Source organism: Phocoena phocoena, chromosome 17 (genome assembly GCF_963924675.1).
Source record: "Phocoena phocoena chromosome 17, mPhoPho1.1, whole genome shotgun sequence".
Lineage (NCBI taxonomy): Eukaryota > Metazoa > Chordata > Mammalia > Artiodactyla > Phocoenidae > Phocoena > Phocoena phocoena.
This window is the reverse complement of record NC_089235.1, coordinates 13112773-13131002: the sequence shown is the minus strand read 5'-3', so window position 1 is coordinate 13131002 and position 18230 is coordinate 13112773. Positions and strand designations below refer to the sequence as shown.

Sequence of the window (18230 nt, the reverse complement as noted above, 5' to 3'; positions counted from 1 at the left end):
CCTGGCATACAAAAATATTTATTTTTATATCCTGATGTGTAATAATCGATAAGATTTAGATATTCTCTGACTGTGTTTTTTTCTAAGTAAATTTATAAGAAAAAGGTTACAAGATTACAAAAATTAAATTGCATTTATTTATTTTACAAATGTGTTTCTCTAAAAATAATCACATGCTGTCATTTTTTCCCCAAACGTTATTCTCAGCTTTAGCTGTTCTATAAAACTGTCAGGAAACGAGTTTCTTCCCTTTGTTCCTCCTTAGCTTGGTGTCAAAAAAATGATGGAAATTCTGTTGCCTTTTCAGTGTGGTTTTGTAGAACTAGGATGGTTAGGGCTTAGTTACAATTCATCTGAATTCTCTGTTTTTACTTTACTTTGAGGGAAGACTTCTATAGTATATTTTCAGCTCTTGATTTTTTTTTTAACCACATCTTTTCCATAACATAACAGTGGTTTGAGCATCAGCAGTGTCATGAATAGGTGCCTTTTTACTCTTTTTAAGAGTACTTTATTCAGCATTTACTTTAAAGGGGACAGTTTTGATGAACCAAGCATTTCTAGTACTCAAGCTAATAATGAATCCATACTGTCTATATGATTTACATTGACATTTCTAGCCTGCCCTTGCTGAAATTTCCCCTACTTTAACTGTAAGCTTATAAAGGAGCTGTTCAAAGAGCTAATCTATAATAAGGCTGGAACTTTATTTATTCCTCCATTTCTTCATCCGTGCGTTCAGCTAATATTGATTTAGCATACTGTGTCCCAGGCACTGTGCTAGGACTTGGCGTTAAAAAAGCTGATGAAGATGTAGCCATTGCTCTTAGGGTACTCATGGTCTGCCTGGAAGGTCAGGCATGTATATAAATGAGGTGTAATGTGATAAATATCCTGCAAGTGGCATGCATAAGATAATTCTGCTGAGGAGAGTTAGGAAGTACTTTTGTAGAGAAAGTGATGCTTTAGCTGAATCTTGTTTGGATAAGGGAGGAATTGCCTAGCCAGAAAATTTAGGGAGTTTTCTAACAGAAGAAACAACATAGGCCGAGACCCAAGGGGTGGAAGCGTCTACTGTGTAGTAGGTACCACTGTAGGTACCTTTTAGGATACAGCACTATAAATAAGACATAATTCCTGTGGGATAGTCGTGATTTTTAAAGGTGTTTTTCTCCCGACAGCTGATATAAATGAAAATTTTGCTTCTGAGCCATTGGGTGAGAGTGCATGGTCTGGAATTAGATTATCTGCTTTGAATCACATCTCTCTCACTTACTGGCTGTGTGACTTTGGACATAAAAGTTAACTTCTATAATCATTTCCCATGTGTAATAAGTATTATTCACTGTTACTCTAATTCTGTCAGATAATTTATAAGAGAATTGACTCTTGATTTGCTAATCATTTTGTGCACACTTTAGTGACTATATATATTTAGTTATGTTGAAATTGTTAATTTTTAGACTCTTGGTAACTTTAGCCAACTGGAGTGCAGGAATACAAAATTTAAGAAAGATGGAAAGATTGTATGTCAAGACATTTATGTGTTTTTACTCCACAGAAGAATCTAAATGCTGTTGTATTTGAATTTTTTATAAAATGAAGTTTCTGATTTGGCATGCTTATTTATCAAATTTCTCCTGTGACATTCAGTATTTTGTAGAATGCAGTGAACAGTAGATTAGGAACAGTGAACAACAGGGAGGACAGGCTTCTGGAAGTCAGACTTTTACGTAGTGGTTCTTCATAGTGGTGTGAGTTGCAGGGTGTGTGTAGACAGTAGCACCATAAGCTCACATGCAGTCTGAGGCCATTTGCTGTAGGGTAGTGGCTCCCAGAACAGAGACCCAGATTCCAAAGCATCATAAAGTGCCAACTGAGCCTTCCCGAGATATTTTCAGCATTTCAGAAAATCCCGGGGAAACCGTATTTTTATCTGCAAAAGTCACTACAAACTAACTGGGAATATCAAGTTTTATTAGTTTCTTGTGTGTTCAGAAATTCTGATTGGTAGTTATGTCTGTTTTTGATTAATGTTAAATTGGGAGATGAATTCTTTTTTACTTACTAAATTTAGTTTTACATTGGATATGTGGAGTATGTTGGGGAAGAAATAGTAAGGAAGAGCTCAGATAGCCCTGTCTCTGGTTCTTCAAGGACCTCATTATATTAGAGCACAATGATGAGCTTGTTATTACTGGTGAGCCTAATTAATCAAAACAAGCTTTAATTACGTTTAATATTATTTGATCAGTGTGGGACATGTTAGAAATGTTTCATTCAGAACTTTTAAAAGTTTTGGTTCTTAAAGGAATAATCTAGAAAACTCATTTAAGTTGAATAGTCATTTAATAGCTTGTCAAACGAATCATTGTTGAAATTGACTTAATGATAAAATATTTTAAAATACGGTTTGGTTAAAAGTTTTGAAGATTTAACATGTAATTGCTTCTAGTTTCATATATCTGTTTTTTTTCTTTTATTCTTAATTTCTTAGATTTTTTTCATTATAAATGTTTAGTAAAAGTTTCCAAAAAACTAAAATACTGTTCTCTTGAATTTTTCTTTTTTAAAGCATTATCTAAAAATGATGTATTATACGATGGAGAAAACCATGACTGTGAGGAAAAGCCACGAGATATTGTGCAGAGCATTGTAGAAGAAATGGTGAACGTCATCGTTGGAGGTAGCGTATTTGACTTGAAATTAGTTTATTCTGTCTTACGTTATTTCATGTGACTGTGGGGACTGTTTTATAATGTGCAAAACAAAAGCAAAAATTGTGTGTAGAAAAAATATTTAAATCTCTGATTATAGATGAGTACTTCCTTTTCTTCCAGTTTCAGTTATAATCTGTTTATAAAAACCCACTGTTCCCCACCCCATTAAAAAAAAAGGTTGATTACCATTTCATTTTTTGTTTTTATGTTTGCTGGGAGAAGGGCAAGGGTATATTTTCCATCCTCCTAAATGTGTTAAACTTTATAAACTAGAAAATGTTTAAATTGATTTGGTTTTTAGTATTTTGTATCTTTGGAAAAATCGTGATTTCTTATACCTTTATTATCATGACCCAAGTCATAGCTGATACAGGGGCAGGTCCTATCATATGGATTGTATTATAAAAATTTTTTAAAGTTTGTTAGGAGTTTCATTCACACTTCTTGTGAACAATATTATTATAGATAGGATTAGATTTGAGACCAATCCACTGAAGCTTATTTAATTCATGGTATCTTGCACAGGACTAAGCATAGTACCTTGCTACATGTACTTCTAGAAATACGATTAAATGTACAGTGTGGCTCTTGAATGAGAATAGTACTATTTCAGCCATGCCTAATTTCCATTTATAATGTCATTTCTAAGAATATATTTCCTTCTTTAGTACAACACTAGAAGCAAGTATTCATCTGATTGCATTCTTAATTTTTCATTCATCTTTTCATTCAACGAATACTTAGGAAGCACATACAATTGTATGGCACTGTAAGGAGACACAAACGTTTATCTGAAATAGACCATGCTCTGGAGGAAAGGGGTTCTGGAGTATAGGAATGTAAGATAAGTGTCATTAGAAAGAAATAGCTAAAATCCTATTAAAATTCAAAAGAAAGAATGGGTATTTCTAGCTAAAATTATCCAGGAGGGCTTCATGTAGGAGGTGACACTTGAACTTAGACTGTATAGATATTCACACAGGTATAGGGAGTGGTGTTTGATGTATGGGAAACTGTTAGCTAAAGTCTAAAGAGAATGATTTGGGAATTGGCAGGTGGTGCTTTAGCTGAAGTGTAGAGTATGTGGTGTCATATGGCAGAAAATAAGTTTGAAGAAGTAGTTTGGAGTCAACCAATGGATGGTTATAAATTCCAGCTTTAGGATTTTGGACTTCATTCTAAGAGAGAATAAGTTACCATTGAAGATTTTAGAACTAAGAAATGAAGTAATCAGAATAATATTTTAAGAAGCTAAGTGGGGAAATATGAAGTCCAGTGAAAGACCAGTGCAGTAATCTAAACCTAAATAGGACAGTAACAGTGGAAATAGAGAGGAAAAAGTGAATGAGAAGTGAGATAATGGAAGTTGAATCAAGAAGAGTTTGCAACTGATTGAAGTCTAGGTGAAAGAGAGAATAAAAACTGTGTCAGAAGTCCCAAAGATTATCTCAAGATTTGGTGATTCACTAGAAGGACTCATCATATAGTTACACTCACCACTGTGATGTGCTGAGTCAAGGTACAAGGCAAAATCATCAAAGGGAAAAGGCGTATGGGGCAAAGTCTGGAGGAAATCAGGTGCACACTTCCAGGATTCCTCTTGCAGTGAAGTTACATGGGAAACTCTTAATTTCCTCAAGCATTGAATTGTGAAGTGTTGTCTCGCAGGGCAGCTCCTTACAGACTGAGTGCCCAAAGTTTTTTCTGGGAGCCTGTCGTATAAGCACTCTCTATCTACATATACCAAAATTCCAGATTTCCAGAGGGAAAGCTGGTGTTCCAGTATAAACCACATTATTTGTACAAACTATTGAGGCACAGTGAGCCACTTTTATTATTTCTGGGAAGAGTGAGAATCCTCCCAAAGTGTAAATTCCAAGGTTCCAGCCAAGAGCCAACCTTGCAAGCAGGCCTTTCTAAGGATAGGCAGTCTCAGGCACGCTATGTTAGCTCTTTTCTGCACAGGCAGTCTCCCAGATTTTGAGCCTAAATGGGTAAGTAGGTGGTAGTACTATTGGTAGAATTATTGGAGTAGACGTTGGCGTGGGAAAAAAGGTACTAATTTTTATTTTGACATTGCATTTGACCTTCAGGTGTGCCATTCATGTGGAAATGTTTATGAAATATATAATGGAAATATAGAACTCTGGCCTAAGAGATAATCAAGGCAGGTGTTATAGGTGGGAGTCATTCTGTTAAAATTAGTACTTGAAGTAGATTACCAAATGGAAAAGTGTAGAGGCTAAAGAAGAGAGCATGGTCTTGGGGAATATGAATTTTTCAAAAAACCATAAACTTATAATAAGGGAAGAAAGAAAGTATTAGGTACCCACACATTCTCTTAAAATTTTATAATGTATATTAGGGGTTGGAAAATAATGTTCCATGAACCAAATTTGGCCCACTACCTATTTTTGTAAATAAAGTTTTATCGGAACACAGCCATGCTTATTTGTTTATGTATTGCTTATAGTGGCTGCCTTTGCACTACAAAAGTAAAGTTGAGTAGTGGCAACAAAGATCATATGGCCAGCAAAGCCTAAAATGTCTACTGTCTGGTCCTTTGCCAGTCTCTAATACATATGAATACAGAGTGTGAAGTGAAAGTTCTTTCATTTTTCTGCTTTTTACTTAGAAAACTTTCAAACCTAGAGAATAGTTCAAGGAACAGTACAGTTAAAACTGTAGGTCCTTTTCTAGATCACTAATTATTAACAGTTTTGCTACATTTGTTTTACTTGTCTTTAAGTAGACCCGTGTGTGTGTTTTGTTTTTGCTGAACCATTTGAAAGTTGGCTATATACAACATGACGCTTTACCCCTAAAATAACTCAGCATATATTTTCTAAGAATAAGGGCATTCTCATACATAACCACAATTCCATTTTCACACCTAAGAAAAATAACACTCTTTTAAGAATATCTAATATAAATACACTTTAAAGTGTTCCTAGTTGTCCCCAAATGTGTTTCTTATATTCTTTTTTTTCTTTTTTTAGTCCAGGACCCATTCTAGGTACACTTGCTGCATTTGATGATGTCTCTTTGGTCTCATTAGTTGAGAACAAGTCCTCTTGCCTTTTTTTCCATCTTTCATAACATTTATTTTTAAGAGTATAATGTTGTCTTGTAGAACGTTGCACAGTTTGAATTGATCTGATGGTTTCCTTATTTTGATTTAGAGTAAACATATTTGGCAAAAATACTGCATAGGTAATGTTGGTATTTCTTATTACATCATATAAATTGGTGCATAATTAAGTTACCCCCTGTTGGTGATAATGTTTGATCACCTGGTTAAGGATGACCACTAGCTCTCTTCATTGTAAGGGAACATTTTCCCCTTTATAATTAATAAGTAATCTGTGAGTGATACTTTGAGATCATATCAAGATCCATTCACTTACTGGTTTTAAAATCCCTTGATGGGGCTTCCCTGGTGGCGCAGTGGTTGAGAGTCCGCCTGCCGATGCAGGGGACGCGGGTTCGTGCCCCGGTCCGGGAAGATCCCACATGCCGCGGAGCGGCTGGGCCCGTGAGCCATGGCCGCTGGGCCTGCGCGTCCGGAGCCTGTGCTCCGCGGCGGGAGAGGCCACAGCATTGAGAGGCCCGCGTAACGCAAAAAAAAAAAAAAAAAAAAAAAAATCCCTTGATGATCCTTAGATATTACATGGATTGCAATATAGTGATTTCATAATTCTAATATTAATCAACATTTTTATATGGAGAAGAGCACCTCCCTTTATTCAGTGTGTTATAATCCTTTACTGTCATCATTTTTTGTTCCTGATCTGGCCAGTGGGAATCCCTTCAAGCCAGCCCCTGTGTCCTTTTGATGTGATTGCATCGTCTTTGAGCATTTCCTTGTTTTCTGGAACAGTAAGATGTTCTAGGTTCACCTTCAGCTTTCCCTTGTCCCAGCCCTGGAATCAACAAGTTCTTTAGGAGTCCTTATTCTTTTTACTGGGCAATTGTATTTAGAGACCAAGGCCTAGGTACTAGGTATGCTCATTGCTACTGGGGTGTTATTACTTTTAGTCTTTTCCAGTGGACAGAAACAGGAGATACACAATCACAAGATAATCTTATTAGTTCCAATTCACATCCAGCACCACAAGGTTTCTCTTCATCTTCCTGCATTTCATTCTTGTGTTTCTTTTTCCACAGTGAAAACCTAAATTTGCAGAAACAGTGTGCCATTACCAGGAACAAGCTAATTAATTAAAATTCAGATTTCTTTGCAATCATATGTCCTTAGAATATATTTTACTAAGGATGAAGAGAGTACTGTGTTCAGAAGTTACTTGTATTAACTATTTTTATTGATTTAACTTCTTAAATTGAAGAACATTTACATGATTCAAAGTAAAAATTATATAAAATACTTAGAGAACTCTTCCTTCCATTTCTCCTCTTGCTGACCTGCCTTATTATACGTAACGACTTTCATAAGCTTGTAGTTTATAACAGCGGTCCCTAACCTTTTTGGCACCAGGGACTGGTTTCATAGAAGACAGTTTTTCCACGGACCGGGACAGGGGGATGGTTTTGGATGATTCAAGCGCATTACATTTATTGCTCAATTTATTTCTATTATTATTATTTTATTGATTGATTGCTGCGTTGGGTCTTCGTTGCTGCACGCGGGCTTTCTCTAGTTGAGGCGAGTGGGGCTACTCTTCGTTGTGGTGCGTGGGCTTCTCATTGTGGTGGCTTCTCTTGTTGCAGAGCACAGGCTCTAGGTGCTCAGGCTTCAGTAGGTGTGGCACACAGGCTCAGTAGTTGTGGTACACGGGCTTAGTTGCTCCACGGCATGTGGGATCTTCCCGGACCAGGGCTCGAACCTGTGTCCCTTGCATTGGCAGGCGGATTCGCAACCACTGCGCCACCAGGGAAGTCCTATTTCTATTATTATTACGTTGTAATATATAATGAAATAATTATACAGCTCGCCATATTGCAGAATCAGTGGGAGCCCTGAGTTTGTTCTCACTTGCCGCTCACTGATAAGGTTTTGATATGAGTTTGTAAGCAATTAATTCATTATGGTCTCTGTGCAGTCAGATCTCTCTGCTAATGATAACCTATTTGTAGCCACTCCCCAGTGCTAGCATCACTGCCTCAGCTCCATGTCAGATCGTCAGGCATTAGATTCTCATAAGGAGCTTGCAACCTAGATCCCTCACATGGGCAGTTCACAGTAGGGTTCGCGCTCCTATGAGAATCTAATGCTGCTGCTGATCTGACAGGAGGCAGAGCTCAGGCAGTAACGTGAGCGATGGGGAGCGGCTGTAAATACAGATGAAGCTTCGCTCGCTCACCCACCACTCACCTCGTGCCGTGTGGCCTGGGGTGTTGTGGGGGGCAGTGTTGGGGACCCCAGGTTTATAGTGTGTGTGTGTGTGTCCCCAGAGAAGTAAGCAAATACTTATGATTATTTCTCTTTCTTTTTGATAGAACACTGTATATCTTCTGTGTCTTCCCCTTTTTTCACCTAATATATACTAGAAATCCCTCTATTTCAGTTGATAGAGATTTCTCTTATTCTTTTTTCTTTTGGCTGTCTGCATAATACTCTATTATGTGGGTATATGTTTATTCAGCCAGTCCCCTGCTGACAGGAACTTTGGTTGTTTCCAGTATTTTGCTATTACAAATAAAGCTGCAGTGAATAACCATGTATATCTGTATTCATATTTGTGGATATTGATCCTCTGGGTAAATTCAAAGAGGTAATATTACTAGGTCAAGTGGTAAATGAATGTGAAGGTATGTTAGCTTTTGCTGAATTTCTCTTCGTAGGTGTTGTATTGTTTTGCACTCTTCCTTGCAACATACAAGAGTGCCTTTTTCTCCAAGCTCCCAGTGGAGTTTAAGGTTTTGAATTTTTGCCAACCTGACAGGTGAGAATTGTATCTTACTTTGGTTTTAATTTGCATTTCTCCACGAGTGAAATTAAATATCTTGTTGTGTTTGAGGGCCATTGTATGTCTTCTTTAGGGAGTCATCTATTCATGTCTTTTGTGCATTCTGTCAGGTTTTTATCCTTTTTCCCTCATAATTTCAGAGAATCCTTTATATATTAGGATTCTGTGATATATTTTACAAATATTTTCTCTCAGTTCCTTATTTGCCCAAGTCTTCTGACCTTGATATGTTTTTTGCTCTTTAAAAAGTTTTTTTAATAATATTTTTCATGCATGTCTGTATTCATATATATTGGAATATAAATGGGAACATACTGTACTTCTTTATAATCTGCTGTTGTCACATACTAAATTATAGTTTTCCTTTCATGTCATATTGTACTTAATTATATTGGTGGTCCATAATTTATTTAAATAATCTCCTATTAATACTAGCATTTAGGTTATTTACTAGTTTTTGCTTTGCATGGCTCTCGTGGAGCATTCATATTATAGATATCATTTTGCACTTTTCTTTAGGGTAAGGAATACTTGACCAAGATGTACGAACATTTAAAATTTATATACAGTGCTTTGTTTAACATCACTTTAATAGATGGACTATATCTTATTGTCTTAATTTATGTTTCTTTGATTATTTGCATGGTAAAAACACAGGAAGCAGTCATTATTTTTGTAGGTCGAATACTGGCAATTTCATGTGGTGCAGCTGAGTGTCTATGGGCTATTTATACTTTTCTGAATTGCCTATTCCTATCTTTTGCCCATTTTTCCATTCAGTTTTTTCGGTTTTTGTTCTTTTTTTGTTTTTCATCTTTATTGGAGTATAATTGCTTTACAGTGTTGTGTTAGTTTCTGCTGTACAACAAAGTGAATCAGCTGTATGTAGACATATATCTCCATATCCCCTCCCTCTTGATGGGTTTCTGTTCCTTAATTCAAGATTTCTTCATCTTAAGAAATGAACGCTTGTTCATTGTATTATAAATATTTTTTCCCCAGTCAGTCTTTGTTTTGTTTTGTTTTGTTTTGTTTCCCTTTGCTTCTGTTGTTACAGGTCTTAGCAGATATTTGACCATACCTAAAAAATTTAACAAATAAAGCCTTTTTCTTTGTGATTCTGTTTTTGTCTTGCTTAGAATGGATTTTACCACCCTAAGATTATAAAAATATTCTACCATGTTTTTCTAATACTTTTGTTTTCATTTTTTTAATTTAAATTTTTAATTCATCTGAAATTTATTTTTCTGTTTGATATGAGATTAGATAGCTAGTTATAACCTAGAATAATACTTCCTTTCCTAATTAATTTGAAATCCCACTTTTATCCAAAATGGTTCTGTTGGAGTTTTCTGTGCAGTCACATTGAGCTGTTTATTCTTATCCAGTGTTGAATTGTTTAAAATATTTTAACTTTATTGTATATGTTGATCTTTATAGTGCAAGTCCCTCCCCATCAGTTTTTTATACATTACATTAAATGTATACACAAAGTTTAGAACCAGTTCATTCAGTTCAAAAAGTAAGTTTATTTAGTAATTGTTTCTAAATGTTTTTCATTTGGTTATCTTGGGTTTTCTAGGTGAGTAATGATATTTTATCTTTGTTTCTTCCTTTATAATATTTACGCTTCATTTTTGGTCTCTCAGTTTTGTTATATAACATTAGTTTGAACCTCAAGAAAATGTTGAGTAGGGTTAATGGTGGCAAGAATCCTCATTTGTTTTTAACAGTATTGCTATATTTCACCTGTAAGTTTGATGGTTGCTTTTGTGTTTTGGAGGATACTCTTTATCAAGTTCAGTAAGTTTTCTGTATTTCTAGTTTATTAAAAGATACTTTTTATCTTTTTGTGTGTGTGCCTGGGTGTGATTTTACTTTTGTTTTTTAAATCAGGACTGGCTGTTGAATTCTTTTCATAACTTGTCATCATTCTAGTGATTTTTCTATTATGTTTTTAGCTATTAATTCTCCTCTTTCTTTCCATTCTTCCCTTCCACATCACACACTACAGTTGAGTATTTTTCATCATATCCTTTATTGCTCTGACGGTCTTTCCTAATTTCCATCATTTTGTCTTATGATTCTGCATTCAGAGAAAATGTTACAAGGGGCTTCCAATACTTTATTCATTAATGTCCATTCTACTGCTTTTCCCAGTGTATGTTTTTTCTTTCAGTAATTTTGTTTTTGTCTCTAAGAACCCCTATTTTTTCTTGAGCTCCCTTTTTTCATAGTGCTTTGCACTTTTTTTTTTTTTTTGCGATACATGGGCCTCTCACTGTTGTGGCCTCTCCCGTTGCGGAGCACAGGCTCTGGACGCGCAGGCTTAGCGGCCATGGCTCATGGGCCCAGCTGCTCTGCGGCACGTGGGATCCTCCTGGACCGGGGCACGAACCTGTGTCCCCTGCATCGGCAGGTGGACTCTCACCCACTGCGCCACCGGGGAAGCCCCTGCGCCTATTTATTGATGCAGTATTCTTTGACACATCTCTGGGAGTACTAATTAAAATTGTTCCAGCTGTAGAATGTTTCACCGGAAAACCATTTGCTCAGATTGCTGACCTTTGTCCTTACTTTTGAGCGTAGACTTTACATGTCTGTCTGTTTAAAGAATAGAAAGACCAGATTTGATCAGTATATAAAGAGCTTTCTCAGTAATTCTGTGCACTGCTTTTCCATTTCTCATGAGGCTTTCCTCTCCAGAGTCTGCCAGGTGACTGCCGTCCAAAGGCAGACCTTATTTCCCAGCTGAGAACTTAACTAAAAGAAGCAGATGCCTCCCTTGAGCAGAGGGGGATCCTGGTGATCCTTGGGCTGTGTTGTAAGCACACTCTGAAGCCATGTGAAGCTTGGAATAAATGCTGTTTCAACGTTTTATATATTCTAGCCTCGGGGTCAGGAGTGGGGGGAGCGTTCTTCAAACTTGGTTTGTTCCCATTCTCCCAGCCTTTGCCAGGAAATCTTAGGCTGCCTTCGTTCAGTTAGGGCTTTATTTAGCATTAGTTAAGTAGAAACAGGTGGTTAGAGTGGAAGCCTAGAACTTGAGATTTCACTGCTGTACTAGCTTGCTCAGTGTTTATTGCAGCACTGTCTGTTCTCCCTTAGCTGGGACGCTGCTCTCTCCCCTCCTACCCTACTTCTTAGGTTAAGACACCTACCAAGCAAATCCTCCACTTTAATTAACAGGCTGCACTCAGATACATTCTAGATGATCGTGGCTGCTGACAGCTCTGTTGGTAGACATTGGCCTGGTTTCCCAAGCTCTCTTCCCTCCTACCCCATAGCCCTTGGCATTCTGTCTAGGCTTTGGAGTGTATTGGAACCCACATGGTACAATTCAGCCACTTCTCAGGTAGCTCCCTTTGCATGTGTTCAGTCACAGGCGTCTGAACATTATTGGCTTTTCCCTTCTTCCTCCATCCCAACCTTCTGTTGTTGTTGTTCATGCTGCATGGCTTATGGGATCTTAGTTCTCCAGCCAGGGATTGAACCCAGGCCATGGCAGTGAAAGCACCGAGTCCTAACCACTGGACCACCAGGGAATTCCCATGAACTTATCTTAATTTTTAGAAATTCCTTCAAGATTTTGGTCTATTGATTATATCCTCCTTAGTTTTCCAGTGCTAGTAAAGACTATTTCTCTTGTTTATATTTTTTCCCTTGTAGTTTCAGTGGGATTTGTGAAAGAAGAAGGTAAATTAGTGGGCTCAGCTCACCACCTTGTAAACAGAAGTCTGCACTTATGTTTAGGGGACAACTAGAGGGAAAATTAGAGGAAAAAAACATAGAGAAGAATAATATCTAACTGTTAAGTACTTTCCTTGTATCCCCAATGATTTTATGTGCTTTACTTGTGTTTACTCAATCCTCCCCAAACTCTGGGATGTTTAGGTACTGTTATGATTCCATTTTTTACAAATGAGGAAATTGAGGCACTGAGAGATTAAGCTAACCTGTAAGAAGTGGTAAAGACTCCAACCCAAAGATGTCTGGCTTCACAGCCTGAAAATAAAATAAGAGAATGTTTTCAGTTCGTTTCAGAAATTTCCTAAGAAGGAAAGTATTATCAATGAATATTAATTATTTCTTCAGAAGTTTGATTTAGAAAAGAAAAATGGACAGTAGCTGATGTGTGGTAGGAGTTGCAGGAAAGTTATGTCTTTATAGTGAAAAGATGTGAGTGTGTTGGTTGAGTACTGGGGAAGATCCAGTCATGTGCACAAATTGAAAATGTAATGTTTCAAGAAAGTATCCAGGGGAGAAGGATACTACCTAAGGCAAGAAGAGGTAGATTTGAGGGTGAATGAATGATTCATCTTAGAAATGTGAAGGAATATTTTTTCCCTGAAATGAGAGGGAAGATAAAGATGATTGTTGGTGTTAAGGAATTTTATAGTGGGTGAGGGTAAGGAAGCCTATGTTAAATTATCTGCGTAGCTTAAGTAGAAGGTGGAAGTTGTTTATTAAGGGAAGGTGGAGGAGGGGCAGTGGAAAGAGATGTAATTGAGTACAGAGAAAAAGGTTGGGAGTAGGTGCTTTGGGGAACAATCATCAGTTTCTGATAATCATTAAATTTTTGTGACTTCTTCCAGAGAGTTCTTTACATATATATAAGCATTCTTTACATATATATAGAAAGCTGTAATAGTATTTAGTGTGTCAGACATTAGCATATTACCAGGTACACTCCTTTCATTACTCAAATCAGTAAGAAAATTGGGCACATGTTACCAGTTATCAGCAAAATTAATAATAGCTACTACCCCTTATTGAGAACCAATTGTGTTCTTTATGTACTGTGCATGTGTGTGTGTTTTGGTGATTCCTTATAGACATTATTATCTTTGTTGCTTATGAAGAAGGTGAAGTAACTTCTCCAGTTAAGTGGTAGAGACATGATTAAAACAGCAGGGGTCTTTCATATTCCAAAATCTGTGCTCCTTCTAGTACATTGTATTTCCCTCATGCTAGCCTGTAATTTCTTTCTTTCTTTCTTTCTTTTTTTTTTTTTTTTTTTTTTTTTTTTTTTTGTGCTGTACGCGGGCCTCTCACTGTTGTGGCCTCTCTCCCGTCGCGGAGCACAGGCTCCGGACGCACAGGCCCAGCGGTCATGGCTCACGGGCCCAGCCGCTCCGCGGCATGTGGGATCCTCCGGGACCAGGGCACGAACCCGCGTCCCCTGCATGGGCAGGTAGACTCTCAACAGCTGCGCCACCAGGGAAGCCCTAGCCTGTAATTTCTTTTACTTGGCAGCATGAGAGGAGCAGTTTCCTGCCAGATAGCTACTGAGTTATGGCCACAGACATGTATGTGTTCCTTTTTCTTTCTTTAGTTCATATTCTTTTCCATTTTGGTTTATTACAGGATATTGAATATAGTTCCCTGTGCTTTACAGTAGGACCTTGTTGTTTATCCATTCTATGTAAAATAGTTTGCATCTGCTAATCCCAAACTCCCAATCCCTTCCTCCCCCATTCCCCCATCTCCTTGACAACCATAGTTTGTTCTCTATGTCTGTGAGTCTGTTTCTGTTTCGTAGATAAGTTCATTTGTGTCATGTTTTAGATTCCACATACAAGTGATATCATGTGGTATTTTTCTTTCTCTTTCTGACTTCATTTAGTATGATAATCTCTAGGTCCATCCATGTTGCTTCAAATTTCATTTTTTGTTATGACTGAGTAGTATTCCATCATGTTTTTATATGTGTATATCAGTCACATCTTCTTTATCCATTCATCTGTCTATTGACATTTAGATTGTTTCCATATCTTGGCTACTGTAAATAGTGCTGCTCTGAAGTTTTCTTTTTTAAAGTAACATACATTACACCTAGAGTAGTTCTGAAACTTGGTATTGTTTGCAATGTCTATGTTTGTCCTACTAGAAGTCATTTATTTCTGTGTATATTAATCACAAGTAAGATTACTCAGAGTGACATACTGAAGAATATTCACAGCCATTATTTCCATAATTGTGTTCCAAAGAATATATGTTATTAGAGGTATTAGTAGGTATTCTAAAAAGGGGGTTGGGATCTCATGGTAAAATAAATTTTGGAAACACTGTGTATTGTATATCCCCTTTGGAGAACTCAGTGCGTATTAGCAAATTAAAGGCTATGATAAAGATACCTATTTTCCATCATTTCCCAAACTTATTTGAAAATGGGATTTTTTTGAAGAATTTCTTTTAATATCTTAAGGCATTAGCATTCATTAGGACTCAGTTTAGTAAATGCTAATATAGACTAAAAGTAAGCTGCTGTTTCGGCACATTCTGTTAGCCTTTCATCAGCTGAGTGTGTTCCATTGCCAGAGCTACTTAAGGATCATGTTTGGATATATTCCAAATGCATACTTACTAGTAAGTATGCTAACCTTTAAATGGTGCCAATACATCTTACTTCACATTGCTTTTCTGCCACTGTTTCATTTTAAATAGTGTATGCTTTTTCAGTGCACTTCAGTTAAGTTAAATATGTTTGCATGTTTTTTCTTCTTACCATTTTAGATATGGGAGAAAGGGCTACCATAAATGCAAGTGCAGATGGCAACATTGGAACCATAGAGGATGGTAGTGACAGTGAAAATATTCAAGCAAATGGAATTCCAGGAACACCAATTTCTGTTGCATATACACCTTCCTTACCTGATGACAGATTGTCTGTCTCTTCCAATGATACTCAGGTATAAATAGAGGAAAAATCCTCTTAATCTTACAAATTGATAGGCTGCTACCAACACCTTGTGGTGAATATATCCAGTTGATAATGCTGGCTGATTTCAGTCTGAGGAAATAAAAAGTTGTGGGTTTTTTTCCCATTGATATAAATCCAGAGCAGTTTATTCCCTTAAAATATTGATAGCTACATTTCCAACTCTAAGGTGTGTCTCATATGTGTTCACATCTTTCCTCCTCCCCCATTGAAATTACATTTAAAAAGAACATTCTTATCACATATTTATAGGATAATTCTAGTATACTAGGAGGAGAAAGAGCTTCTGGAGATCTGGAGAACTTCGTCTTACCTTTGCTCAGGGTACAATAAAATCCATACTGTGGTAGTGATAGGGTCTTCCTCATCCTTCCTACCCTGTATTTTTTCCTTATCTTTTCAGATAAGGGAGTCCTACCCTAAATCATTGCCCCATACATAGGGGTAAGTTTTCCTGGGCTTGCTAACCTTTATCAGTTAATAACTTTTAAATGTTGCCTTAACAGTCTCCATTGTCTTATGTCTATCTGCGCAGAATAGATAAAAAATAAAATAGGACAAAAACATAAAACACCCAGTGACAGGTAGTGGAAAGCGTAGTTGAGGCCATAAATGGGTAAATTTTAAGAGTTTGGTGACATATTTTAAAAGAATGCATTTTTTAAGGTATTTATTGTTGGGGATGGGAGTGGCATGTCACAATAAAGAAAAACAATATGGCAAATTCCTCATCTAGTTTTCCTTCCAGTAGAACCCCACATATAACTGAATCGAATAAAATATATAGAAGGCTGAAATGATTTGCACTGGCAGATGCCTTTATTTACATGGTGTGTTCACTTGTTTAGGAATCTGGAAATTCTTCAGGACCTTCACCTGGTGCTAAGTTTTCCCACATTTTACAAAAGGATGCCTTTCTAGTATTCAGGTCATTGTGTAAACTGTCAATGAAACCACTGTCGGATGGACCGCCAGATCCAAAGTAAGTCCTCAGCTGTTCTGCCTGACAAACGCAGCTTTTTAATCTTGAGCCTTTTACTGTAAAATAGTCTTTGGGCTTTCTTTTGTTTTTGTCTTTTAGGACCTTCAAAAATACTTTGGGGGGTTATTTTACTTTTTAAAACATGTACTAAAGAACAATGAGTTTCAAAATTGCTAGAGTAGATACCTTACACTATCTTCCAGAAGCACACCAACAGCATTATAGAATTGTGCCTGGTGCTTGGTAGGTGCTCATCCAGTATTGAATGATTAAATGAATTATTATTTTAATATTGTAAGTAACATTGGTACTAATGTAGCCCTTTACATGTAGCCTCATGCTAGGCTTCTGAAAGTTACTACTTGAAAGGTAATAAAACCTAAGAGAAATAAATCTTAAAAGTCATAATGAAAGATAATAACATATTCATTAAGGTCTGAAAAAATGCCCTAAGATGATAACTTTCTCCCGTGGGGAGCAGGAAATACTTTAACATAGGAGTCACTCGTCTGCTTCCCATCAATTACATTAGTCTAAACAGTAGGTAAGTGCCATTTTTTAAGTCATAAATTGTCATATATCTTTCTGTGTAAATGATTCCAGTGCAAGTACTTCCTGCTTGAGGTTGAGTTTGGGAGTTATTAAAGAGCCCTGCTCCTCTGATGTTGCAGCATCATGTATTAGAACTTTCTGGAGAAAGTCAGCTTGGAGAGGCCTGAGTGACTTTGAGAAAGGGATATTGAAATAGGGGGAAATTCATTTTTAAAACCCTAGAGCATTTCAGTTTCTAAGTGTCAGCTGAGAAGGAAGACTGGAGACAGTTACAATAAAAACTTTATAAGTTTTGGGAAACCACATTTGTTATACTTTCTACAGTTTTGTTTTGTCACATTGTACTGATTCAGTGAGAAACATCTTTTAGGCCCAGAAGCCTGAAACTCTTATCTTTTTAGGCCCAAACCCTGAGAGTCAGAAATATTTTGAAAATACAAACGCTACAGAAACAAGATTAAGGTTGTTGAATTACAATATAAACTTGATTATAGCCTATATATTTTATACGAATATATTTGAAATTTTTTCAGTTTCTTATTTTCATTTTGGGGGGGGAATGACAATTTTGACCTATCATTCTGGATTGATGAAGACCTACTTTAAGGAGAAAATAACTTTAGAATTTGGTGCTAGTGCTGAAAGCCATTTTTCCCATGATTTAAAAATGTTGGTGACCTTAAAAGCCTCAGATGTTTAGTTTTCCCAAATCAGACCTTTAATATTACAAAAGATTATTGTGATGAATAATGTAAATTATCCTCCTATGTAGTGGGCTTAAGTCAGAGATATTAGGAAATTTTGTTTCAACATAAAGAAAACCTTCTCGACCACCAGTCATTAAATATTGGAATTGAATTCTGAAAGAGATCACATTTTCCACCCCTAGAAACTGTTCTTTTTCCAGAATATATGGTTTTCTATCTTGAATGATTTTTTTGCCAAAATTAATGATCTTTTGTAGTTATACAATTTCCTTTTTGTCTTTGCTTCTCTTTATACTTTGTGGCCTTGCTAAGATGATGATCCAGGAAATGTTCTTTAAGCTTGAATCGTAATTTGAAACTACCCCACAAAAAAACTGCAGACCTGTAATTTCCAGCTTCTTTTGCCTGTCAGAAGTATACTTTATTGTGTTATCAAACAATCATTTGATCATCTCTTCATTGATTAATGCCCTATTCATAGTAAATGCTTAATGTTTAGATGAGTGCATGAATAAATCCGTTAATTATTTTGAGCACATACTAACGAGGCATTTTGTTGGATGCTGTGGATACAAAGATAAAACATACTTACAAGAAAACTCATGCGTTGGTGAATGATAA

At 36.6% G+C, this 18230-nt stretch overlaps 1 protein-coding gene across 6 annotated transcripts in view; it reads left to right on the top strand.

The window, feature by feature from the left end:
* ARFGEF1 (ADP ribosylation factor guanine nucleotide exchange factor 1) overlaps positions 1–18230 on the top strand; it is a 139507-nt gene that overhangs the window by 63180 nt on the left and 58097 nt on the right. For all 6 annotated transcript variants that reach the window (XM_065895205.1, XM_065895206.1, XM_065895209.1 and 3 more), the window contains exons 7-9: positions 2576–2686; positions 15164–15339; positions 16217–16350. In XM_065895205.1, coding sequence (XP_065751277.1) covers positions 2576–2686; positions 15164–15339; positions 16217–16350 — 421 coding nt within the window. The remainder of the gene's footprint in view (positions 1–2575; positions 2687–15163; positions 15340–16216; positions 16351–18230) is intronic.